Raw genomic sequence first — 27,737 nt, forward strand, 5'->3', positions numbered from 1 at the left:
TAGAGTCGGATTTTGCCGAATAGTATGGAAAAAATGGGGTTTGCAGTAACTGGTAGTTCCCTGAAGTCGGTCAAAAATCTTACACCGGCCACACTGTTAAGCATCAATATTATTTTATGTACACCCGGTGTGTTGCCATATATCTAAAATCTTAACACATAGACTTCGGGAATCTATAGGTATACGTGAATGTGTGAAATAGTATTTAGTAAAATTCTAAATAACATTAAACAGTTTCATATATATTTTTTTCTTTTTTCAAAATATATGTGTACAGGAAAAAATCTCTTAACAGTCTAAGCAAGTAAGTATATAACATTGGCATCTCCTGTCGGCTGTCATATGTAGAATTTATGATTCACAAGGTGCGACCTACAGAAAATATACGATGAATTCAAATAGTCGAGGCGCGTTAGTTTAACTTGTGGTTCGCTGCGCACGCGCACTTAACAAGATAATTTAAAATAACATGACGGCAGTTGTTGGAAATAAAATAAATAATATTTGTGCGTAGTAATAATTATCAATACACATAAAATTTGCAACGCGTACATTAAAAGGTTGGTAATTTAAGGGAGACTTAATTTGTTTTTAATAAGGGCAAATTGAATATTTTTTCTGTTAAAAAGTTAGCAAGTAGACTTGTTATTTTTTGTAATAGGTTTTAAAATGAAGACATATTTCTGTAAAAAAGTCTATATTATAAATGTAAAATTACACACAATAAACAAAAATAATGCTTAATGTTATGAAAATTTAAAAAATTATAGTATCTACCATAATTTTTTTCTATTTGTATCTATATACACCTACATTTTGTAATTTCCAGGAGATATGGCTTCGCGGGCCATTCGCGCCCTCACCCTTTTATCCTTACTGGCAGTGACGACAAATGCGCTAACATTAAACGAAGGTAAGCAATTTTTTTTCTTGCCTGTTATATTAAATTAAAATCAAAACTTTGAAAATAGAATTGATAGGCGCCAAGTAACCATTAGAAGTTGTGAAACACGAAGAAAAAACGAATGCGACTTTGAGTTGTCCTATTTGTAGAGTCATTAGTAGTGGCGGGAAACTGAATAATAAAAATGTTGTGTATTACAATATGAATAAAAATAACGAAAAGACTGTCGTCTGTTATAAATACGTATGCTGCTCTATGCTGTTTAACTGTCTAATAATAATTAGTATGGCATCGATTTTTATTAAGTCTATATTAACTACTAACATGAAAAAGTTCTGAATTTATTAATTGGTTCGTTAGTATGTTGTATTTAAATAAAAACGCCTTTATGAATGTACAAATATATAAAATGTAATCGCGCACAGTGTTTTTAGTGGAAGCATTTCTGGTTAAAACTACTAATTTAAAACAACAAACGAGTCGCTTCTTTTTGGTTTAGCATACCTAATTAATTGGCGCGAGTTTATTTAAATGTGTATGTTTAAGTATATGGACTTTATTTGGTAGTTAAGGTATTATTAAATGCAAAACAATAATGGACATAAGAATTGAGGTCTGAGAGTTATAATTTTTCAACGCTAAAAATGGCGTCGCAGATATTGATTTTGTTTGGTCCATTTATGTGCCGTTGGAGTCAGTGGGTCATGGCGTGGACCATATAAAGCTCTTGCTCAATAATACCGTACAAATTACTTAATTCGTGCGATGTCCATATCTTTGTTAAAAGATGTTTTTTTATTGAAATAAAAATTTGGCTGAAAGTCGGTTTATAAAAGGTTAGTTACCTTATAACGTTATAAGAAATTGCATATTGTTATGCATTGAATTGAATAATAATCACTAAGTTATAATTATTTTGAATAATATAAAGAAGCCGTTAATTAAAAAAAAATTTTTTTTCTATAACTTAACTTATAGTTACGAGCAGTTGAATTAAATTAACTTATTGTTAATTTATTATTAATTTAATTTAATTAATTATTTATTTAATTCAATTGCTCGGCTCAGGCGGAACAATGAGTCATCTTAATGTTGAAAGGTTTATTTACCTATTTCTTTAAATATGATGATTTTATATTTAGGTACAAAAATATTTATTATTTAATAAATATTTTTAGTATGAATTAATAGAATTATAATTCTTTCTTAAGTTTTCAACCATAACTACCCTCGGAGAATATCTGATTATGGCTGATAGCCGATTGCAGATGAAAAAAAAAAAAAAAAAAAGTTTTCAAAACAAATGCTTTTACAAGCTCATTAATTAAGGTGATTGGGTTCTTAAAGGCAAGTTGCTTTTATAGCGTGGGCGACTACCTAGATCATAGGTTTGAAATTAACGCGGGGAACATCACTTCAGATGTTATTAAATACAAGAAAAAGAAGCCTAACGTTTAAATCGTTGTATTTTTTAGATAAGAATTATTACAAATATTGGTGTCTAACTGTTACAGCTCTACGCTGTCATTTTTCTAAATGTGGGATTTGATAACTAGTCTTGTTATTCAATAGATCAAATAAATAAAATATAAGATGACATTTGCATGCCTATTCAAATGTGGCGGATTTTTGTAATTTATGTAACTTGTTGTAAGACTAATTCTAGCAAATAAATGATTTAAATTTGAAAATTTTTGAATTTAAGCCCGACTCAGGTGGAACGTGACTATGAGTCATGCTTTTTCGTACATACCATCAGCGGTCAAAAAATCATCGTTAACCTCATTATTTGGTCCATTTCCAGACCGTTTTCCTCCAGTACGTCCTACACTGGTCTCCCTGTATACACTTGGGTAAAATATAAAAGGATATTTATGACACAGCTACAACCATATAGTAGCTTTGGTATTCCCTAAACTGTAACCACATGTTATTGTGGTATTGTGATAGGAGTTAATAATCGTTTTAATTGGTTGTTACGTATTTATATATATATATATATATATTAATTTTCCGCATTTGTTACGTTCTAAGCATTTGGTTTTGCTTTAATAGAAATATGAGCAATGGCTGACTATAATAGAACTATCATACCTCACGGTCTCCTTTCTTAGGTTCGATCCCTCTGCATACCTAAGAAATTCCGGTAACGTACAACACTTTTAAAGGCTAAAGAAAGAAATTAAATTGCGCTCCGACTGGGAATCGAACCCAATACCCTTCACCTAATGGACACCTAGTAACGTAATAAAGTTTTTGAATTAAAAAAATAAATTTGAAAATACTCTTCCAATTGGTAATGTTTTTAGGTAACATATAGAACTAATGAATTGAAAAGTGCGTTCCTTAATTAATTTGGATCGTAAATCACGTTCATATTTATAAAATATCTTAATTACATTTCATTTTCGTCTTTGGTGTCGTTTTATATTATCTACCTTTTTCATCACATCGTATACTCAATTTGATTTTAGGGTAGAAAATCGTAATGATTGAATTGAAAAAGGGGATAAGCTGCAGATATATGACAGCATCATGGTCTTTTAGTTAAGCTGGATATAACGATGTCTCTAGAGTGGACTAAGAAGAGCTTCACAAAAGCGCATACCTCAATAGACAGCCTACACTATCCATTTAGATGGGAAACTAGAACGCATTTATTTTATATCCATATTCAGAATAGTCTGTTTCAATGTTCAAATTTTTTTATTAAGCTAAGGAAGAAAATTATAAATACAGTAAACCCCAATATAACTTTGAAATAATGACTTTCACCAGTATAATAATAACACTCCTTATATGGAAATTGTATTGGTTCTTACAATAAATTTGAGAGTTATCACTTAAAACATTTTTTATAAAATAGACAAATATTTAAATGATTCTAATCTTTGGGATTGATTTGCTCCAATTCAAACAATTTGTATGACTCGAAGTTAGTGATTAAAAAGATTTGTGGAAAGTTTCTTGCCCGTTATTCTTGCACTACGCCAACGTAAATTTAGAATTAATTTAACTTCTTTCCTGACGTTCGAATGTGTACTTGTTTGCCTATATGAGAAAAGAGCTATGTCCCCTAAAACGCCGAGATTTCTCGAATTAAATTACTGTAGAGTAAAATTTATAATAATTTGTAAATTAGTTTTACCTTTGCACGTGTTACAATGGTGATATAAAATTAGACTAAATAACCTAAATTCATGTTCTTAGTTCCTGAAATGTTAATAGAAACGGTTTTACGAGAATACTCTTTCTACGCGATTTACTATTACGCGGTCCGGACGTTACCATGGAATATATACAATTGATATTGTATATATGTTTACTTTAAACTAGTTTGAAATTTCTTCACTGCTTTAAACATCTACTCTGGGTTCAAATAAACTTAGCTTCGACAAGCCTTGCAAATTTAGCCTTTTCTTCTCTCGAACTTTCTTGTTAAATTCTTTCTATGGCTTTTACTTTCCTTTGCGTCAGCAACGCAACAAAGGATTTAATAAATTCATTTTCGTTTTAATGACGTACGTACTCATTTAAACTTTTCTCTGTTTTGCCTTTGAGATTTTATTTTCAAAATTATGTAACAATTACAATTATATTAAATGCCTATTGAATTTGAATTAATATTTTCTTGTGTGTGTGTCTTTCTTAAATGGACTTGAACAAAAATCAATTTTGTTTCGACGTTGTCATTTAACATTGATTGTTTTTTTAATAAACATCTCTTATATTCTGACAGTGGTAGAAAATGTTTGTACGTAGTGTTATTTCAAGATATCAATTATTAATTATTATGATAAGTAGAAATACTTTTTTGTTTTTTATAGAATTATCTGCTAGAGCTACTACTTGCTTCTGTTAAAAAATTACTACAAACGGGTGTATAAATAAAATATGTTAGAGTAATACGTTTGTTATCATGTTGTTTTCGTATAAAATAATGTTAGCTATAATAGTTATAATATGTTTGCACGAATATGGAACAAAAATATTATGTTGCTTCCATCTATTACATATCCTGCTACACAAATTTGTATGAGCAGGAAGAATTTTAGAAAAAACTTATATTTTACATTACATAATGAACATTATTTTATCAATAGGATATTATCACACTATTCAAATATATTATCATCAAATTAATAATAATTATAATGTCTCACTCAAATAAGCATAGATTAATAAATTGTTTTGAAAGTTTTTTTTTTAATAATTAATTAGTTCTAAGTTCTAAGTTGTAGAACAACGTCTTGCATAAAATTAGCAAGACAATATTATGACAATACAAATTTTACACACATCCCTCAATTACATTAGAAAATATAATTTTTAAAAACTTCATTTAAAAAACAACTAAATTTAAAAAAAATATAATTTTGGTAACTTATTACAAACCGTTTTTTCTTATACAATTTCAGATAAATTAGTTTCATAACCAATTTCTACTTATGTATATCTAGTAGATACATATATATTATGTATTCACTTCGGCAGTTGCCTTTCCCGTTGATTTAAAATTATGTTTTTCTATAGCGATACTCAGAAAAATATTCACTGCTTACAAAACTTAACTACACAAGGAAATATCTAATGCTCTATCTCGGTCGTTCAAGTGCACAGTTGGTGATGACATCATAATCTTGAATTATTAGTTTCCACCCACCCACAGCCCAGCATTGACACCAAACGGAATTTATGCAAAGATCTTGCAACGGAAATTGCACTGTTTAATTTATTGCATCTCTACTTATATATAGCAAGGGTTAGGTCGGGAGCGGCAATTTGTTCAAAACTTATTTTGAAATTATTGCTTTTGACTCTGCGTAGTATACGAGTTTGTTAATTTGGTTTACTTGATGTATATGGTGCCTGGTTTGATTCCCTGTTGCAGACATAACTATAATTAAAATCATCATCTCGTCTGTTAAAACACATTAACACAGCACAACAACACATAGCATTTCTTACAGTGTACACACTAATTCATGTTTTTCTTAACAAATTGAGTAAACAATTATTCATAAGGTAATTCGGTTGACTTGATAACGCAAGGAAAATCCATTGGTTTTCTAGGGTTCTAAGGATTAGAATGTCTTAACAATCTAGCATTCCTAGTAGCAAGTAGGCAAATTAAATTACATTTGAGATATAGACATGTTAAAGCGAGATTAAATAACAAAAAACTTACCAAGCGTAAGAAATATGAATAATTACTGACGTCTCTGCTCGAGATAATCGTATCCATAAAAGACGAAAATCTTTTCTTGAAGGCAATTTAACGTATGCCGCAAAAGATCCTTCAGATAATGTTGATTTACCGACTTTTTGATCTTCAAACAATACTTCATAAGTTTGTCTACACTAAAGCAGTTTATCTAGAGAATATGTAGAATTTTAATGGCTTCTACCTAGAGGATTTCAATTCAAATTTCTTTTCATAGTTCAAGCATGACCAGTTAAAATTCTTCTCAGACAACCGTTTGCAAACGAGCATGGATGGACAGAAACTTTATTTGAAATAATATTCTCAATGCACGGTCATATATTTATTTTATTTTTGATCTCAAACATGACATATAACGAGGACAATTTGTTATAGAAAGGATAAGAAGCACGTGTTAAGAAGGTGCAGCATTCAGTAGAAAATAAGCTTTCTATGGTTCAGTGGTTTATGTTAAGCTAAACTAATAATAAGGCACTTGAAATTCTGCTTAAGTTTATTTAAATCGCATTCTGTGTTTAAATTACTTTTGTAGAATTAATAATTTGTATTATACATATATAACGTAATTTAGTATTATGAATCTTGTACTCGTAGTCATTAGGTTTGATGATGGCATGATGATTAACAGCATGTATAATTGAAGTTAAGGTTAAGTGATATCACATCATTAGCACGTATAATCGAATTATACACACGCCTTAACAATGAACTTTTGTGTGGAATAAGTTAATAAATATAAATACCTTTACAATGCATATTAAATAATCAAATAATAGATCGAAATTACAGCGACGTTAAACTACAATTAAAAAATCTCATTTTAATTGTGATAGCTCAATCTTCTGCAAATGTTATTATCGTTAAGCGCTTCTCATGTTTTTCTCATTACAATTTCGAATTCACAATAACATCGTAACAGATGGCAAAATAGGCTGATTGTAATGCTTTATCCGGTTGGTGACAAGGCGCCAGATTCGTTTACAGATTGCTATATAAGGTTTTGCCCACGAATTTATGGTAATGTTCAAATCCCACATAGCGATTGCTTGTAATCGCAGTTATGTTTTGTTATTATCACATTTCGTTAGCCCAAGAGGACAAAGTCGTAAAAGCAAAATTGATATTAAGTACATATAAAAATATACATCAAATGAAGGCATAAAAATTGAAACTCAAAGAAAAATCTTAGAAATTATTAAAACAGTCGTAATAGTGATTTACGGTTTTATTTCCCTTTTTATGGCTTACGCATTATTATTGTGTACATAGTAAATAAATAAACACGAAAAAAGCCGGGCACAAATTACTTTAAATTAAAACTGAAAAGTTAAATCACAGTCAATACATGTACATACTCCGTCCATTAATTCTAATTAGTTATAAACTCTAGATTAATAATAGTAATCTATGCTTAATCCCAACTTAATTAATATTAAGATAAGCTTACATCTGTTTTAAATAAGTATGAGGGAAGGAAAGATCTTTTTCTACTTACCTTTAAATTGAGAGTTATCCTAAATCAGGGTTGTACATCTCTAAAATTAATAATAGCACCAAAACGGATTAAAATAATTTTTATATTTTAGATTTCTCTATTAACTGATACATTCCTATAATTATTTAAGAATTAGTCAACTCATACGACATCTTTTTACCATAAAAACATGCCAATTTTTTTGGTCGCTGGAAATTCGCGTTTATATTGGTATAGAAATTGACCAAATAAAGGTTTTGAAGTACTGCTCAAATGAATTATATTGAATGGCAGGTAACGGTGTAGGATAAAAAGTGTAGCTTATACGGTCTTCCTGTGATGCGAACCGGCTAATCGTCGATACAGCTAATACAAGTTGCCGATAAACGGTATAACTACTTTACTGATACATATAAGATACGGAATGTGGTCTTGTGGTGTTTGCTTTGGTACAATTTTGTTTGTTCTATCTTGGCGATCATATGAGTTTTACAGATTACCAAGTTACAACAGGAGTATGAAGCATGAATTTCTAAAGGCTACACGCACTAATATGCGTTTCTATGGGCTAAAATAGCTTCTTTATAGGCCTTCTATGGTTGTTCTGTGGGTCCTTGATAAAAAGTGTAAGACTGATTACTACCTATTTTGAAAAAAAATAACTAGATTGAAAAAAAAAGATCCAAATCGGCTGGAATTGCAAAAAATCTGTTATAGTACAATGTTTATTGTTATACAATTAAAGTTTTCTAATATTATGCGTCCAACTTGTTTACTACATAAAAGCACGAACTATGACGCTTGTGTCAGCTGTCATTGTCATTATCATTTAATGACATCAAAGTCAAATTAGCATGAAACCATTAACTGGTCTATCTGGTGGATGGATCTACTCATTAACAGACTTTTTGATAGTCTGTAGTAATAGTAACTTCAGTCATTATTATTATCGACCATTGAATAGTGTTTAATTTATAGATCTAGATCATTGACAAATTAAATAAACCATACCACGGTCTTAAATTAATTTCGCTTTGATGTTATAAAATTATAATTTCAATAGCAACTGATACCAGCGCCATTGCTCCGACATAGGTATATCTTAATAATAGAGGAAAGGGCCAGCCAGAATATACATTTAAAGATTCTGTGTGCAAATAGACTAGTGATGAAGCATTTGTACACGTGTTGCAAAATAAAAATAAAGGAAACATCTTTCCGCACAAACGCGCCGACTTGTGGCGTGTGTCATCTGTTTCAAGAATAGCTTCTGGAAGCTGTGGTAGTTTAACTCTTAACCCGGTTATTCAAAGTTATCTTGAGTTTAACTCCAAGAATTCTCTCTTATATTAAGTTAACATTGAATTCAAATGATCAGGCGCTGTATGTGAAAATTCTTTTTGGAAATTTTCATATCACAGTTTATTCTCTTTAGGCAATTAGTTTAGGATATCCGACATTACGTTGTGGAATACGCTCCCCAAGTCTATACGATTCTCTAACTTCTTTTGAAAAATCTTATATATTAACACTTCTTAGTGATACTCCTCCTGTCCTGCTTAATCGAGACTTTTGTAATTCTATTTCTTTTTCTTTTGTATTGCATTTAGTTTATTTATTTTTGTTTATTTGGTTATGAACTTCTTGGATCTTTTTTATATTTTTTTCGTTACTAGTGTTGCCTTTATGATATCGCTCGTTAGCTTAGACAATACGTAAACTTGAATATCCAACGAAATACTAAGCTATGAGGACAAAGCAAAGTCTAAAAATAACTAGCTGTTAAAATCGTTCCATTTATAAATGTCTTAGACGTTTAGCAATAGCTTATCAACAACGTAAATAATATTTAATATCTTCCAGTTCATTGGGTTAAAGTACTGTTATCTGTAATTCACGAATTGTAATCACATCATGAACTATGACATGCGCTGAATATTCACTAGGAAATGCTTATCGACTTCTAATTACTATTGTTTTCATAAATTGTTATTTACCGTCTACGAAATATTGAATATTATATTATCTGCCATCTATATTTTTAAGTTTATATGATCGCTTAATAGTTTAGTCTATTTTTCTATCTTACCAAATAGGTAGACAGACTTTATTTGGCAGTAGTAACAATTTCGTTTTCTTCAAAATATTTTTTTTTTAATTTTTAATTTTAGTTTTTTTTTATATATGATGTTTGACTGAATGAATTGACTTATATTTTCTGTTACGTTATTTTGTATAACAATCTTATATTAATCCTTTTTTGTTTTGGCTATGTATCTTGTCTAAGTGTTTTATTTTATAATAAGGATAGCTGTAAATTACTTTTAAACAAATACATAACTTGGCCGATCTTTGCCTGGTGGGGATGCTTCGCACTCCATTTCAATGCAGCGACTCGTCGTTCATATCAATTTTGTATTTCATAGTATTGATTCTTAAGTACCTGATTCTTTGCTAACTGAATTCAGCTTTTAAACCTCTGCAGGCATAAACGGTATTCTGTATAGAGTACCAATAAAATATTCAAGTACTTTAATTTCCTGATTTAATATAAATTTACTTAGATGCAACGAACGACGCCATAGCTGCAGCATCAGCAGGCGAAGATAGAGAAGTGGCAATTCTCCTTCAAGGACCTCACGACAGGACAGCGAGGAGAGAGGAACTATTGCACGGCAAGACTACAGAAGAGAGCGCTTTCTCACTTTTCTATAACAGCAAGAGTAATAAAGGTATTGTAAACTGTGAAGTTACTTTAACTTCGTCAATATTTTATTATATTTTCACTCACAGATGTGTTGTTTAATGTAATAACACATACACAAATGTCTGATTATCTAAACACTTGTTGATTTTATTATCCATCTAAGATTTAAAAACTCTAAGTCGAAGTGTACAGGAAAAATTTAACAAGACAGGAATCGAAACTTACACTACACAGGACATTATGAGTTTTAAAATTAAACTTAATTAGTTGACCCTAACTTTTAATAAGCTCTGTGTAATCTGGGAATTATTGTAGAAAATGTTTCCTGTTTCATATTTATTACTAACACTCATTTCTCTTTTCGTCACAGCGTGCAGAAAAAGCAGAAAGAGACAATGAACAATTAATAGAATGCAGTTTGATCGGATTTTTTATTTTATTTAACATTATGATAGAGTTTTTGTATTAAATAAAAGTGAAGAATATTCATTAATCTCAATTATGTATTTTTAAACCGAGTAACGATCCATCATTTGTCACCGTAAGCGACTGATGGCAACAGCAGACTTCAGCGATGATTGAAAGCTCACATCGCACAATCAATAAGCGATAATATTTTTAGGTCATACAGTAGGACCTAAAAATAAGAGCATTTACTGAATTTAGTCATAAAAAGAAAATATTTACATATGTTTGTAGATGTACGAACCAAGGATGTACATTTTGCTCACTCAGCTCTTCCTAGTTTTATAAGCGTGGCGACTTCCTAAATCGTCGGACTTAGGAAGTCGCCACGCTTATAAAACCCGAGAGAGAGACGAAGACACTCTCTTCAACGGTTACATTGCATTCATTCGTTACATAGCAATTAGCATTTCATTATTTTGATTATATTCTATTGCTGTAGTGTAACTCTAGTAATAATAATAATTATAAAAATGAATGATAGAAAATTAAAACTAATTTATGTAAAACATCAATCAATGTAAAAGAACACAAGCAAACATTAAAAATACATCGCTAACACACGGCTAACACCGTAATACACCAAATTATATACTATCCTGTTTTCAGTATCTCTGGAAAGTCTGCACGGAGGTCACCTCAAGTCAGTATCGTGGGGCCTAGGATCACATCCAAGGGAGACCCTACTTCTAATTGTGACTCACGAGAAGGTCAAACTATACGTAGGATGTCAACCGTTACACTGGCACCCAATGTCCGGCAGACACGATATCTTGAGTTTGCTAGCGAATAAAAAGTTCAAATTGGTAAGTTTCCCAAAAATATCTGCAAAGAAAGAAACAAAAGACAAAACGTCGCCTGTTGTTTCAGTGGGAAAAGTCCAAAGGAAAGACTTTTTTTATGTTTAGATTATATTTTAAGTGTCTCGTATAGTTAATAGTAATTTAGTAAATTGGTTATTGTATAAATCTAGTTTTCCTGATATAAAAATTGAAATCAGTGGCAATATAACCTTCTTAGGTCTGTGCTTCCGATCTCTTAATCTGTATCATAGTCATATATCAATCTAATACGCAGCCTTTGTGCCTGACACGCCGTCGACTTTCTGGGTTTAAGGCCAGCCGATTTCCTCACGATTTTTATCTTCACCGTTCGAGCAAGTGTTTAATGCGCACTTAGAAAGAAGGTCCATTAGTGCATAGTTGGGAGAGCACCTCAGGGTTGAGAGTCGCATGCTGAAGTCTCTAGGCCAACACTGCTTGATATAGTTTTCCTGAGAATATAGATTACCATTTATTGCCTGACCTGAAGTTATAACTCTTATCCTTTAAGCCTTTCGGTTATTCTTTATTTCTTATGGTTTTGGATTTGAAAAATTCACAATAAGTAATCTTTTCTTGTAGTACCACGAAGAAAATGCTCCCGTAGATATACACGGGAATGAGAAAGCGGCACTATACTCCCTCAATTGCGAAGTCAGCCCTCCTAGTCTTGTAACAGTAGACTCAGATGTGGAGGAAGTCAAAGACTTTATTGCCAGAGAAGAGAGACTTAAAAGGGAAGAAATGCAAGGAGATGATTACAGAACGAATTATATAGATCCAAATATTTTGCCGATGGCTCAGCCCACAGTTCCTCCGAGAGGAGACATACCTAATATGGATATTGAATCGTGTGATGGTAAGTTTTTGATTTACTTGTGCCCTTGCTGATAAAGTTAATTGTTTTTTGTTGTATGCGTCTTAGATATTTTTTAACCAAACACCTATCGGAATAGACTGGATAAAAACAAATTAGGAAATTCATTTATCATAGCTAAAATCAAAAACTTGAATATTACTTAACAAATAGATGACGTTAAATATACAGGCTCTTCAACTGCTGAATTTTTTAGAATCAGTTATTAACAGATAATTCTAGAATTATAAACTTCGAATTCATTGACAAATTTATCAAAAGAAACAATTACAAGAAGTTTACAAATTCTACCATTAACACAATTTCCAGATGAAGTGATCCGTCAACTGAAGTTATTAAGGGAGACGATTGAGTTACTTCGACGAGAACTAGGAGACCAGAAGGGGACGATTGACAATCTCCGAAACCAAATGAGGATTTGCTGCAGTCGGCCCTCGCCTCCTGTCGAGAGATGTTCTGGCTCTTCATGTCACCCTGGTTATATTGATTACTAAAAATTATTACTTCCAACTCTTTGATATTTTAGCAAATTTCAAATCACAAAAAGTCGTTTTAAACTTAATTAAATTGGAAATCAGTTAAATCTAAATTTACCGCTAGAAATTAAAATATTAACGTGTGTATAACTTTTTGCGTTGTATAAATGTCGTTTAATTATTTATTTTAAATATTTTTAGTCCTAATAGAGTTCCCTAAACAGCATGGTTCTATCTAGCGGTGAATTTTAAGGTAAATCAAGCAACTTGTGGGTTTTGTATTAAATGAATTTCGCAATAATCACGTTTTATTTGTTGCCCTTCCTAAGGACCGAGACAGAGTTTCGTCGCCCACGTAAGTTTTCAGTTGCTTGATTGTCCTTGGCAGTACCTTAAATGGTTTCCATAATTATTCAACTTTTGCGGGGCTACGAGACTCTGTTTAAAGGCAAAGTGTTTCCAAGCAAAAGTCTTATTATTATATTAATATATTTCACTCGAAGGCTAAAGTGTGGAGCGGTTCTTAAGAGCTTGCTTTTAAATGGACTGTTTCTTGAATCTTTGGAACCGGTATTATTAATATACTTACGAAATTAAGAAAAATTTTATTTATATGGGTTTAACGCTTAATTATACTATTTATATAAATAAAACTTCATTAAGATTTTTTTAATATCGTCTTATCGAGAGATTGTCGGAGGCTCCCAAATCTAAATAATGTGATAAATTTGCGTTTACGATATATGGTTAACTAATCTTTAAAAAAAAATATTCCTTGAGAATTAGTTAATTTGGTTAGCCTGTTTTCAAGATGTACGTGTGTGAAATAGAGTTCAGAATTTAATTCCAAAATGGAGTCGAATTGGTAAATATATTTACCTTAAAGGTAAATATATTTAGGAACCAATTCGAAATACAGTGTAAGCTCTTTATACCGAATTTCAAGGAACCAATCATATTTTTCGTTATATCGAGAGAGGAGAACAAAAAACAAATTTAACCAAGTACGATAATTTCTATTTTTTATTTTTATTTTTATTACAAAAATGCTTCGTCGTCAAATTTTGACTTCCTAATTTTTTGAGGACACTCCCTGCAGTTTTACTTCTAAAAACAATTCTTTGGTTAGCAAACTGAGAAAAACAGTAGATGCACTGAGGCCTTTTGTATCGCACGTTGAAACAAACAACGTTTTGTTAACACATAACGCTTTTCTTTTATTAGATCTTGATAGTTTCAAAGTTTGTGTACGACTGATAATACATGATAGGTGCCGATGGTGCGTTTAGTACCTGAGAACCTAAATTTCCTACAGGCAATGTAATCTAAGAATAATAGCACAAGTGTTAATTTAATGAATAACAACAAAAGCTAGGCGGCTGTTCATGACCTTAGGTGTCTTACTTAGAAATTTTGGGACCTTAAAAGTTAGTAGGTATGTGAAAATATGTAAAAATTGATGTCAAAATATGAAAATATTTCTTCGTAATAGAGAACACATATTGCGTTATGAAAAAAAAATTAAAGTAAGGATTTTGTGTTAAATTAAACAAATTTATCTAATTTATGCTTTATAGAGAGACTTTTTATATAATCAATGACGTTCTAAAGAGGTAACACTAAATTCGAAATATTAATTTGCTTCTAACCTACTAAATGATATCTGTGAAATAATATCTGTAAAGACTGGCTTTTACGTCAGTTTTGGTAAAAGAAAATTATGAGTTGGCTTAATTTTTACAGTTATTGTTTCGAAAATTATATTCATAAAAGATATAACATTGACAGCCCTTTGACAGCTGATGGTCCTGACAACATAAAACGATATAAAAGTATATAAACACATATGGACTTTAGTATTCTATATGGTTGACTTATAAAATTAATTTTAAATAAATTTAAAATCCTTATTCCCTAGTAAACTCGAAAACATATACAAACAATAATATAGTAATAATATTTATATATTTATTACTTACTGATAAGATAGTTGTATAGGTAATAAATAAATTAATGCAAATGAAATACGCTACAAAAATATTTATAAGGATAAATAATAAAAATAACTGGCAGTGTTCCGTCATGAAATCGCTAGATTCTTTCCCTGTGTTCAGAAAAAAGCTCCAACGCTATTTTTGGAAATCCCCAAACGATGGCAATATAGGATAGGAAAATTACATTATTTAGTTGACTTATATTAGTAATAATAGTATAGTTCATTACCTTCTAACAAATTTCAATTATTAACGAATAAAGTCACAATTAGATTAATAATAATATTATTTATTTTTCTATCTCATTCTGTATCTGTGTGCCCTTTTTTGGCTTTCTGTAAATTCCACCATTCCTGTCTGCTCTGTGCTATTCTCTGATATGTACACCACCTGCTGTTTCCTTATTTGGTCTGCCCACCTTCTAAATTGTCTTCATCTTTTTCTTTTGTATTGTACCTTGTGCAGCAGCTTAGTAATTTGTTGGTGCCATATGCTCCACTCATTTCCTCTTACGTTCATTTATTTTTATTATAATATCTGCTACCTTAGTTGTTATACTAAAAGATGTATTCTTTTCTTCCCTATCATCCATGTTTCCATCGATCTTTGATACACCTGTAGCTTCATATGCTGCACTTTGTGAGTTTGAGATCCATAGTGTTAGTGCAGGTTCAAGTATTGAAAAGCTTCCTTTTATCATGCTGGTTTTCATATGTTCCATGACTTGAAATTATTCTGGATTACTTCTATGTAAATATTTATATTGCTATTAAAAATAGGTGTTCAATGTCGGAATACTGCAAGCGGAATCGAATGTGGCTCGTGCCCTTCAGGCATGGAAGGGGATGGCAGGAGATGTAGGCCGCTGACCTGTGATAGACGCCCATGCTCACAAAGTAAGTTTACATAGATAAATAATAAGGTAACATATGTTTTATGTAATATGTATATGAATATTTTGTGTAATCAAAATACGATGAACGAATCAAAATTGTTTGTTTCGTGTGCATTTTGGAATTTTTAATATAAAAAACATATTTGTTTAATATCCGTTGAACGAATGGCGTAAGATCTAATCAGCAGCAGCAGTCATATCCTGATGATCGTCGAATTTAGGTTTTTTTACCTTTATTATTGCTTACTACAGTACAAATTCCTTCAATTTAAACAGTTAAAACAAAGAAATACAGTAAATACGAAAACGAAACGAAAAAATTAAACAGGGAGTATGCGTAGGTACTATAAAAAGAAAACTTTTGCAAGCGTAAGCGAAATCCGAATAAATAATCAAGTCAAGTAAAAGTCAAAAGATTGGGATAACTCAATGATATTTGTTTAGCGGAGTTCTGCGTCGATTCGGAACAAGGCTTCCATTGTGAGCGGTGTCCAGGAAGACAAACAAGTGACGGACAGACTTGCCGGACGCCTTGTAGTTCCAACCCATGCTTCGGAGGGCGTAAGTCAATTCAATACAATGTTATTTTAAAATTATATGATAGTATTTTTTTACATTTAGTTTTCCGTGTTTTCAAGTTCTATCCATGTTTATGGCTGGACGATTTGTAAATTTATTTGGATAAATATTAGGTTATGTAGCGCCAAAAGTGCAAATTCTTAAAAGGTCGGCAGGGCAAACGGGCAGGAGGCTCATCTGATGTTAAGTGATACTGCCGCCCATGAACACTCTCGATGCCAGAGGGCTCGCGAGTGCGATGCCGGCCTTTAAAAATTGATACACACTTTTCTTTAAAGACGGAAATACTTCGATGTCCATAGTCCACAGACAGACAGAGTCGGTACTTAGCGTAAAGACGAGGTCGTAATAGAACTTTTGTAAGCCTAAAATATTAATAACAAATTTATATAGGTGTCCAGTGCCAAGATACGCCAGTTGGAGGATACCGATGTGGCTCCTGTCCTGCAGGATTCACAGGAAATGGGGAACAATGTGTCAGGATCACTTGTAGACAGATATCGTGTTTCCAAGGTATAACATTTTAGCCAAGCCTTTCCTCAGTTATTATTGTACTAATAATAATTGTTATTACTTCGTTAACTTCAGTGCGTTCTTCAGAATAATTTAAATTGATAACGATTTTTTAATTGTTAACTTCGCTGGCGTTACTAAATCCAACCAACCTAGTCTCCCAATTCCGCCAATATTTAGCCTTTCTGAAATGCTTATGTCTATATAATAACCAATATTCTAAATTGAATAATAAGAAACTTAATTATAAGTTTTAGGAAGAAAGTTATACGAAATAACGAAACACAGCCAGAAAATTTAGAAAACATAATGAAAAACGTCGAATCCATTTTCGCATTTTTTTTATTTTTTTATAATAATTTATTTATTTTATTGCCCCGCTTAAGAATGAAATCGGCCCTCGATGGGGCGTGGATCCCACTTTGGGCTTTAAATATATTCAGCGTTATTATTACCATCTTTGTTGCCATGGTTAGGATGTTTGAGAGAAAATCATTTTTATTTAATACAACTTTACATTTAAAATTCTATTAGTGAGGTACGCATCCAATGCAATAAACCATTGAAAAATTTGCCAGGTGTGGAATGTCAAGAGACAGCGTCTGGTCCCAGGTGTGGTTCCTGTCCTGCTGGTTATATGGGTGATGGTCAAAGGTGCCAACACGTCTGTGACACGAGGAACCCTTGTGGGGAACGACGATGCATACCAAAGCGTTCTACGCCATTTTATGAATGTGAAGGGTGCCCGAAGGGGTATGAATGGAATGGTGAGTATGTCATGTCGAATTGATGCTTATGATGAAAGTTAGGAAGAGATACCGTTTAAAGAGGTAATTCACTTTCTATAATATCCTAAGTATTACTATGTTTTGTTCAACAGGCATTTAGGAATACATAGTAAGAATGGGTTTTAGTACTCTCCCTTGTAGAACACCTCTAAATAAAATAGTTTTTGAAAGCTTAATACACTAATTTTGGACTTACAAGATAGCAGAATCCTTACTCTGTACATCCAATGAGCGGCCTGAATGAGCGGGTTTCCCGCGACTCGCGCAAGGGCGTCTCCTGTGAGACCCGACCCTCGGCTTGGGCCGTCGCGTGGTGTATTACTGAGAACGGGAGCAGTACCTTAAATACTGCACTGGTTTAACTTGGGCTTTACAAATGAAATACACATCTTAGTAAAAAAAGTCAGTGGTGCTACAATCTTTTGGGGTCTGGGTCTGAAATTTCTGTATCAATTTCATGATCACTCTATCAAATAGACAAGAAAGGGTTCAAGTGTGCCTCAACTTTCTAAGACAAGCAGCATTTCTCACGATTCCTCTACCGGTTAAGCGAATCTTAGATGCGCACATAGAAAATCCATTGGTGCATCGCCGGGTATCGAACCTACGAGTTCAGAGAGTCGAACGCTGAACACTGATCTGATACACATTTGACGGCGAATCGAAGCCTTTTGCCAACACATAATATTTGAAAAGCGCTTGAATTTGTATGTAATAAAATCGAACTGAAGCGATTTCTATCTATAGGGGACAGGTGCCAACATATATGTGAGACTAGGCGACCTTGTGGGGAAAGGCGCTGTATTCCCACATCTTCTAGCGCTTTCTATGAATGCGAGGGTTGCCCTCAGGGGTATGAATGGAATGGTAATTTTATTTATTAACTACTTCATACATAATGCTATACGTACGTATATAAGCCATATTTTCTAATTTATATGACAATTATGGTAAACATAAAGGTAACAAAAATATAATGACACCTCCAATTTCAGATATTACTAGTAGTAGCTTATTGTTAGACGAAAAAATAATTAAAACAGCGGTGAAGATATCAGATAGAAAATTAATATAAAATTATTAACAAAGATATGGTTTTAATAAAAAGTACAGTTTTCTTGCAACTAAATATGAATATTTCTTCAGTATAAATGTTATAAGGTAAAGAATTTTATTTTAATTAGGCGACAGTCAAAGATGTCAAAGCATTTGCGACTTCAGGCGTCCGTGCGGAGAAAGAAGATGCACTCCAAAGACGTCGAATCCTTTCTACGAGTGTGAGGGATGTCCGCTGGGATATGAGTGGAATGGTAAGTAGAACAGCCATTTCCAGCAAATCATTATTTATTTCAGGGTTATACAGAACATTTATTTATTTATGTATACGTGCAAAAACATGCAAGAAAATATGACATAGTAATTCAACACACATTCATTATATCTTATATTTAAAAACTAATAATCAAAAATTAATAATAACTGAAACCAAGAATTTCAAATTCAAAAATAATTTATTCTTTTAGGTAACATAATGTAGACTTATGAATGCCAAAAAAAGAAATATATATTACATTCTTCTAATTTTACATTTACTGCCAGTTTTCAAATCGAGGGCGTAGAACGGGAAGAAGATAAAAAATAAAATAAAAGTAACAATAATAACCTAAACTAATTAAAACTTAAACTTTATTAAGAGCATAATAAACAAGGTTACGGTACTAAACTCAAACTCAAATCTTTATTGCATCCCTAATGTTAATATTTTACTCGTGAAAATTATAATTAATTACAATACGGACCTTGGTTAACCACAGCAATGTTGTGAGAGGGATGCAACTTGGCAGACTGTTGTAAAACACATGTTGTGGTAATAATTATGATAATAATAAAAAAGTCTTTATTCATTTTAAATTGGTACATCTTTCTTTTCATAGTGTAAGATTTGGGACCCCTTTTAAGTAAATATACCTGTGTTAGGGTTTCCAGCTCTTCCATAACAAACTGAATTACTAAATAATGAAATTAATAAAGTTATTTTTGAGTTTCATTACTACAAATCAACAAATTAATCTCGTAGATAAAGATTGCGTAGAAAAAAATAGCGCGGGCAAGTTAATTTTTAAGCATAAAACTTGGTCGCATTTTCAAACATTTTGGATTGAGACTCTTTAATAATTAAAGCATTTCTTCCTGGAATAAAAATAAATAAATCGTTTATTTTCAAAGAAATTGGTACATTCAGATTAATTAATTCTAAGTAAAATCATACAACCGGCCACCTAAAATAGGCATGCAAGTGTCATATTAATTATGATATAATAATAAGAACTGTTAAGTGACATAGTATTGTCTTTTATTTACATAACTTTTACACATTTAAAGAAAAACACTTTTTTAACGGATTATAGATATGTATTATTATATTTCTTTAACTGTTAAGTGATTTCTAATTGTTGTCAAAACTTATGATCTAAATACTCTCCCACGCTATAAAGGCATTGCTTTAAAAAAATTAATCACCTTCCCGTTAAAAGCTTGGATGAAAGCTTAATGGTAATGACATTATTATTGTATACTCGGTGTTCGAAATATATTTTTATATTTCATAAATTTTGTAGTACCATATTTGTTTGACCCGTATTTAAAATTGTATTAATATTCTTGCAATAATAATAATTTATTGCAAGAATATGGAAGAAAAATGTGTAAGATGGTACAATCGTTAGTTCTCATATTCTGCCACACAATGGCGCGCAAATTTGTCCCTGAAGGATATATATCATATCTTACATTATTAAATTTATTTTAACAGTGTCTCACGATTTTGAAAGAATTTTTATACCCTTATTGCCATACAAAAGGGGTTTCTCCTAAACAGTTCCAGATTGATTTTTGGCACAGCCAATTTCTCCCCTTGTCTAGATGGCGTATAAACAACTGTGTGTTTAACATGATTTTTGTGTATTAAATATTTATAAAAATGTTATAAAATATTAAATCAAATCAAAGCTGAAATCATTTATTCATATAGGTAACATAATGTATACTTGTGAACGTCAAAAATAAATAAATATAGGTACATTAAATGATTCTAATTGAATTATTAATGACAATGTCGCCTTGCAGGTTACGCTTGCATAGACATGGATGAGTGTGATCTCATTCGACCATGCGACGAGATGGTGTCATGCAGCAATGTCGACGGTGGCTTCATTTGTGGACCCTGTCCCCCAGGGTTCGACGGTAGTTCCGGATGGAGAGGATCTGGAGATGATAGGAGAAGGGAGCATTGTGTGGATATAGATGAGTGCGCTGATGGAAGGGAGCCGTGTCCTAAAGGGCGGCTTTGTGTTAATACTTTGGTTAGTATAGCTTTGTGATTTTTCTTTCTATTAAAAACAACCCACTAAAGAGATATTTTATTATTTTAATATTACAATCAATATTAAAGATATAAGATTCAATCATTTACGAACCGTAGAAAGGAGAGAATCTGCAAAAAATATTAATATACGTTTAACTAAGCAATACCTATTTCGGCTGTGTTTGTGTGGGGTGTGATGATGATGATGATTTAAAACTATTGATATTCTTAACTCAATAGTCAACTTAATAGTCTTTTTAGCAATTCATATGGAAACTATGTATAATAATTTTGTTTTTGGCTAACGTTTACTGTAATGATCGCCGGTAAGTCGCAATTGTGTTGCCGGTATTTTAAATATTGTAATAGGTACGAAATTAAACTTCTAACTGTAACGAGGATAACTAAAGTTCTTTGAGCTGTGGTAGATATTGGTAACTTAAAACATAGTTGTCTAATATCAAATCCAAACATATTTTTCAGTTTAGATACCTTTACTACTGAGTGGCAAAGTTTCTTGCCACTTCCTTTTGCCCGCTTTACGCCCTTGACTTGCGACTGGTTGTAAATGTAAATTTAGGTTAAATTTAACATCTTTTCTGTTGAAGTTTTTAAGTGTGTTAACCTTTAACCTTGTTAACCTTTATAAATACATTTATTTTGAGCTTGAGTTTCAGTTTGAGTATCCAGTAATATAACTAAGTAAGGCTAAAAGTCAATACTAATTGAGAGTTTTTACTTGAAACAAAGAAGAATCCTTTTTATTTAGACTTTAACAGTAAATTAAAGGTAGTACATAAAAAATAATAATTTAAAATCTACTGTTGTTTAGGGTTCATTTACGTGTGTGCCATGCGGGGGTCACTTCTACGTGAACACCTCGCGACCATGCATCGACGTTGGAGATTTGGTACAACGCTGTGACCCGGCTAGATGTCGTCGGTTTAACGCAGTCTGTGGATATGGCCAGACCTGTGTTTGTGCGGTGAGTCCTTACTTTATAGTAGTTGTAGTATGGATCAATTAGTCCTAATATGTATAATTCCTACTTTTAATCAATAACCGCACGAAAGCATTTGTTAATATCACTTTATTGCAGAAGTATGTTTGTTCTGTCTGCTGTGTGTTTGTTTACTTTGATGAGCAATTTCATATGCGGGACGTTTCCTTTTACTCAGATTTCATAGTGCACGAGTTTGGGTGTTGCCAAAGGTGACCTGATATAACTGACAGTGGTCCGCTGTGCCTTAAACTGATATCTTCATTGCGCGCATAGATATAGAGTACAGTTGTCATTTTCATTTTTAAGTTTTCAGTGGAAGTCGGGTTCTAATAGACCAATACTGCTCATAAAATATCAAAATACATATGTTTTAGACTGGCTGGGCCGGTAACGGAACAGTATGTGGCCCCGATCGTGACATAGATGGATACCCGGATCACCAGTTGCCCTGCAATGAAATCCACTGCAAGGCTGACAATTGCCCGGATGTTTCCAATTCCGGGCAAGAAGATGCGGATAAAGATGGGCTTGGAGACTCGTGTGACCCAGATGCTGATGGTGATGGAATACCTAACATTCCAGTGAGTGTAGTAAACATGTTATATATAAATTATAGCGCCAATATAAAAAATAATACTATTTTTTTCATATGAGTTAAAAAAAATGTCTTGACTAAAGAAAGATAAATCTAAAAAAATATAACCTATTTCTGCAAACGTTCTTGTAAAACTGCTTCATTTAATTGATCACTGTAAGTTGTTAGTCAAAAATCTATTTCATAGGATAACTGTCCTTTAACACCCAATCCGGATCAACAAGACCGTGATGACGATCGCAGTGATAAGAGAGGAGATGCGTGTGATAACTGTCCACGAAGATTTAACCCAGGACAAGAAGATGCAGACAGGGATGGGTTGGGAGATGTGTGTGACCCAGATATGGACAATGATGGTAAATCTATAATTTCGTAATACGTAAATTAAGATTTTTAGACTAAATTTATTAAGAACCAGAAATTTTGTATCTGTACCAAATAATCCCAAAACTACTATCGCTACACTGGAAATTTGTTGAATCTGGGCTTTTCTAACAGTTTATAATCATAGATATATTTAAAAACAGTAGCTATAAAATTATTGATTATTAATTTACTGGTAACAATTTTGAAGGTGGCTTTTCTAAGGAAACGATAAAATAGACTAATGTTAAAATAACTTCGTTGTTTTTCAGGAATTTTGAATGAAAATGACAACTGCCCCCGAGTATACAATCCACAGCAAGAAGACATGGATGGTGACTATATCGGAGATCTTTGCGACAACTGCCCAAGAGTGAGGAACCCTCAACAAGACGATGCTGACAAAGACAATGTTGGAGACGCGTGTGATAGCGATGTCGATCGAGACCAGTAAGTTGATATCAGCTAAAAAATTGAGGTTTCCGTGGCTAAAGTAAACACGGTGGCAAAAGGTACAGAGAGTTCTTCCCACTGAAATTAATGTTATTCTCTCTCTCTATCTCTAGACCTATATGATATACAGTATATTATTATAAGTAAAGAACTTCTCTCTCAAAACATTTAAATATATTTTTGTGTCTAGGGATGGTATTCAAGATGGCCTTGACAATTGTCCAAACCTGGCCAACAGTGATCAACAGGATGTCGACAATGATGGCAAGGGTGACGCATGTGACGATGATATTGATGGAGATGGAATTCCTAACCTGGAAGACAATTGTCCTTTAGTGCACAATCCGGACCAACTCGATAGTAACGGTAAGTTTGATAAAACCATTGACAGGCAAAAACACGTCAAAGATGAGAGGCAAAAGTCCTAATCCGACTGACATTTCAAAAGATTTAACCTTTTATTTCGAAAGAGGGAATGCCGTGGCTGTTGGGGATTGCAGATGCATGGGGATAGCAGACAGAGAAAATTTATATACTTAGAACGCATCACTTTAGATATAACTAGGATTACGCTACACTTTTTTGTTTTCTTTAGCAAAATATGTGAGGTAAAAGAGGAGAACAAAAAGTAGCTTCTTTAAATTTATTTCACAGAATTTTATATTTGAGTTTAAACAGAAGCAATCTTCAAATAATTATATCTTATATTTTATATGAGACGTAATTTTCAGGTGATGGAATTGGAAACGCCTGCGATAATGATAACGATGGTGACAAAGTTACAAACGACTTAGATAATTGCCCGAACAATTCCAAAATATTCCGAACTGATTTTCGGTAAGTTATCTATAATAGATACAGTCTTTGCTATGTTCATTTGCATTAAAATGAAGGAGATGCAGAAATTAATCGTCTACGTACAGGACTTGAAACTCAATGAGTGACAAATTTTTAGGAACTACATGACAGTCCGCTTGGACCCTGAGGGTACGTCTCAGCAGGACCCAAACTGGGAGATAGCTAACGAAGGAGCAGAAATTATTCAGACACTCAATTCGGACCCTGGGTTGGCCGTTGGCTTTGAAAACTTCGGCGGCGTTGATTTCGAAGGAACATTGTTCGTTGATTCGCAGATTGATGACGATTACGTTGGGTTTATATTTGGGTAAGTGTAAAAAAGCTGTATTGGCCTCGTGGTTTCACCATGGGAATCTCATCAGTCGTAGGTTCGATCCCCACCTCAATGCCAATGGACTTTCTTAGATTTAACATTCGCTCTAACGATGAAGAAAAACATCGGCTTGTCCAAAAAATCGACCGATCGATCGTAAATGATTAATCTGTGGCCTAGATCTTAAAAGGTTTGTAGTGCCATTGATTAATTTATATTTAAAAAATATTCGTAAAAAAGATAATCAAGCATTGTTAATTGGCCTATTTTGTCCTAACAGAGCAGTGTTGGCCTAGTAACTTCAGCATGCAATTCTCAGTCAAAATCGCGGGGTTTGAACCCCGGTACCAATGACTTCATTTCTATGTGCACATTTAACACTTGAAAGCCTGCGTTAGACTTATAAAGGGTCACTGATGATCACTACTTGGATATTGAATAAGTTATCACAAAAGAGATACAGAATTTTGAGGCCAGGACCTAAATAGATTTTATTATAATACATTGTCAAAACAACATAATACTCCCACCACCTGAAGGAAATAACTTGGATGAAAATTATTTGTTCATAATGATAGATTTATTAAGAACATACATAAGAAATATTAGGTCAGTTTTTCGCTTCCGATTAGGTCTAATATCTGCTATTAATAAATCTAGATATCAAAACAACAAACGCTTCTACGTTGTAATGTGGAAGAAGTACACGCAGACGTATTGGCAGACGACGCCCTTCCGAGCGGTCGCCGAACCGGGAATACAATTGAAACTCGTCAATTCAAAGACGGGACCCGGAAAAACTTTGAGGAATGCTCTCTGGAATACGGAATCTACTTCGGATCAAGTGAGAATTTTACTCAAACTCAAAAATATCTTTATTCATATTGGTAAACATGTATCTATATAAATAAAGTACCTGTATGATTAGGATCATTTAAGTATTCGTCACATTTATAAAAGGCTTTTTAGGGCTTTGAATTTATTTAGTGATAGTTCTCTAATTTCGCTTGAGAGAGTTTCGAGATCTCGATCCTTGAGATCTAGGTTCGATCTCCGGCTGTGCACGAATGGACTTTCTTTTTATGTGTGGATTTAACATTCGCTCGAACGGTCTGAGAACATCGTAAGGAAACCGACTCGCCTTAGACTCAGAAGTCGACTGCGTGTGTGATCACTTAATTGCCTATTAGATTGACAAATGCTCATTAAGTAGATATAGAAAACTGACTGCTTAAAACGCCTGTAGCGGTTCTAAAATACCTTATCTGCTGGCCATTACTGAATATATTTCCAGGTAACTCTCCTCTGGAAAGATCCGCGCAACGTTGGTTGGCGTGAAAAGACAGCGTACAGATGGCGATTGCTTCACAGACCGAAAATAGGTCTCATACGTCTAAAAATATACGAAAATAACCGTCTCGTGGCTGATTCTGGCAATGTTTACGACTTTACTCTGAAAGGAGGAAGATTGGGCGTGTTCTGTTTCTCGCAGGAGATGATCATCTGGTCCAATCTGGTTTATAGGTGCAATGGTAAGTTTGTTGTTCTTTTTATTATTTGCAGTCCTACCTTTTACATTTAAAGGCTGGTGATGGCTTACGCCCAAACCTAATAACCTATCTCAATCCGATTTTGACCATCTGATATACATATCTTATTCCAAATATTGATAAAAGTGTGCCAATAACCAATCGATGGATTGTAATCTGTCGACAAGCTATCTATGGTAAGTCGGATCGGTTTGGTTATTGGCATACAGATAGGAGATCGATCCACTGTGACAGTCTGATTCACATAATCTCAGATTGTAAATAATCTGAGATTGTTTAATGTTCACTAGCCTGATGAAATCTAACCTTGAATATTTAATATATAATGAACCCTCTTGATTCAGACATCTGTCTTGTCGAAGTAGAAAAAGTTATGTTCCTAACTCATGAAAATTCAATCAGTGCCCTGACTTTAGTTCAAACGTTCTGCTTTTATCCGAATAAAAATGACTGTTCTCCCATTTTACTACAATAAGCGAACAAATTCTATTGTCTAATATTCATTTTCAGATAAAATACCGTCGAACATAGTGTCCGAGCTACCAACGAGGCTACTGAAGAAACTGGAAGTAGACCATGATTTCATTTATACGTAATCTTTGAAATCAAGTTTTGGTACATTAATGTTAGTGACAAAAAAATATTGTTAAGTTTAAGTCTAGAACTAATCAACGCATACGCTTTGAAGATTGCATTTTAATGTATAGTATTAGCATTAAAAACTTTAATAACTTACTGTGAACAAATTCGTTCTAAAGGTTTTGTTTTTTTAATATGTATAATAAAACAAAAATAACGCTTATTATGGCAGCTTTTTATCCATTTATGAACTCGCGCCATAGAAGATGACACTCGATGCGCGATAATTTGCGTCGTCGCTTCATCCTGTTGACGTCCACTGTTGGATATCCTAAATTTCCAGTAGCCACTCTTACCAGTCCAGTCCACCTCGTAGGAGGCGGACCAACGTTTCGGCGTCTGTTCCTTGGTCTCCATTCCAGGCCTTTTTTGATCCATCGGCTTTCCCTTCTTTGGACCATGTTTCATTAAGTATTTAATTAGCAAAAAAAGTTGAAAGAGACAAGGAAACTTATTACACTTTACGCTCAATACGAAATATTCTTACTTATAAAGTTTCAGAAAGTTGTAAATTTTATAACATTTGCATTTTATATTTTTTTCCGTACCTTTGTACATGGTAAATGGTCAATGGTCAATTTTTAGCAGAGTTCATTTTCGTGGCGTGACTTATCTTTAATGTAAATAAATTTCTTATATTGTGTAGTTGTGACAGATGTGAGCCTATTTTTAACCTAACGTGTTAATTAAATGATATTAATATATTTTAGTTTTATTTATGGACGTAACAAAATTAAAATAAAAACACCAAATTGAATGTATACTTAAGATTTACCTAAGATTCAGATTAAAGGTAAAGTATGTGTACATAGTAGTTTTAATAACAATTATTCTAATTGTTTAATGACTTTATACACATCTTCCAAAAATTAATAATTTTTA

The 27,737-nt window shown here is 32.7% G+C and overlaps 1 protein-coding gene across 2 annotated transcripts; it reads left to right on the top strand.

Moving 5' to 3' along the window:
• The first annotated feature begins 380 nt into the window (after positions 1 to 380).
• On the top strand, positions 381 to 27,557 carry LOC111002663 (cartilage oligomeric matrix protein). 2 transcript variants are annotated; one of them, XM_022272839.2, is made up of 23 exons: positions 381 to 560; positions 830 to 913; positions 10,167 to 10,334; positions 11,384 to 11,580; positions 12,178 to 12,454; positions 12,782 to 12,949; positions 15,722 to 15,838; positions 16,282 to 16,398; positions 16,810 to 16,929; positions 17,508 to 17,696; positions 18,465 to 18,584; positions 18,902 to 19,027; positions 20,844 to 21,079; positions 21,914 to 22,066; positions 22,459 to 22,665; positions 22,867 to 23,035; positions 23,315 to 23,492; positions 23,686 to 23,861; positions 24,227 to 24,332; positions 24,451 to 24,660; positions 25,327 to 25,510; positions 25,961 to 26,198; positions 26,727 to 27,557. In XM_022272839.2, the coding sequence occupies exons 2-23, from the start codon at positions 835 to 837 to the stop codon at positions 26,810 to 26,812; spliced, it is 3,621 nt and encodes a 1,206-aa protein (XP_022128531.2). In that variant the 5' UTR covers positions 381 to 560; positions 830 to 834; the 3' UTR covers positions 26,813 to 27,557. The 2 variants fall into 2 exon arrangements, with proteins under 2 accessions (XP_022128531.2, XP_045490511.1); XM_045634555.1 differs by lacking the exon at positions 18,465 to 18,584.
• The last annotated feature ends 180 nt before the right edge of the window (positions 27,558 to 27,737 follow it).

Source organism: Pieris rapae, chromosome 3, assembly GCF_905147795.1.
Source record: "Pieris rapae chromosome 3, ilPieRapa1.1, whole genome shotgun sequence".
NCBI lineage: Eukaryota > Metazoa > Arthropoda > Insecta > Lepidoptera > Pieridae > Pieris > Pieris rapae.

Coding starts and splice junctions, on each gene's coding strand:
- LOC111002663 (XM_022272839.2), top strand. CDS start 835: ATGGCTTCGCGGGCCATTCGCGCCCTCACCCTTTTATCCTTACTGGCA. Junction 12,950..15,721: donor TGGCTCTTCATGTCACCCTG/GTTATATTGATT, acceptor TATTAAAAATAG/GTGTTCAATGTCGGAATACT. Junction 23,862..24,226: donor GGACCAACTCGATAGTAACG/GTAAGTTTGATA, acceptor CGTAATTTTCAG/GTGATGGAATTGGAAACGCC.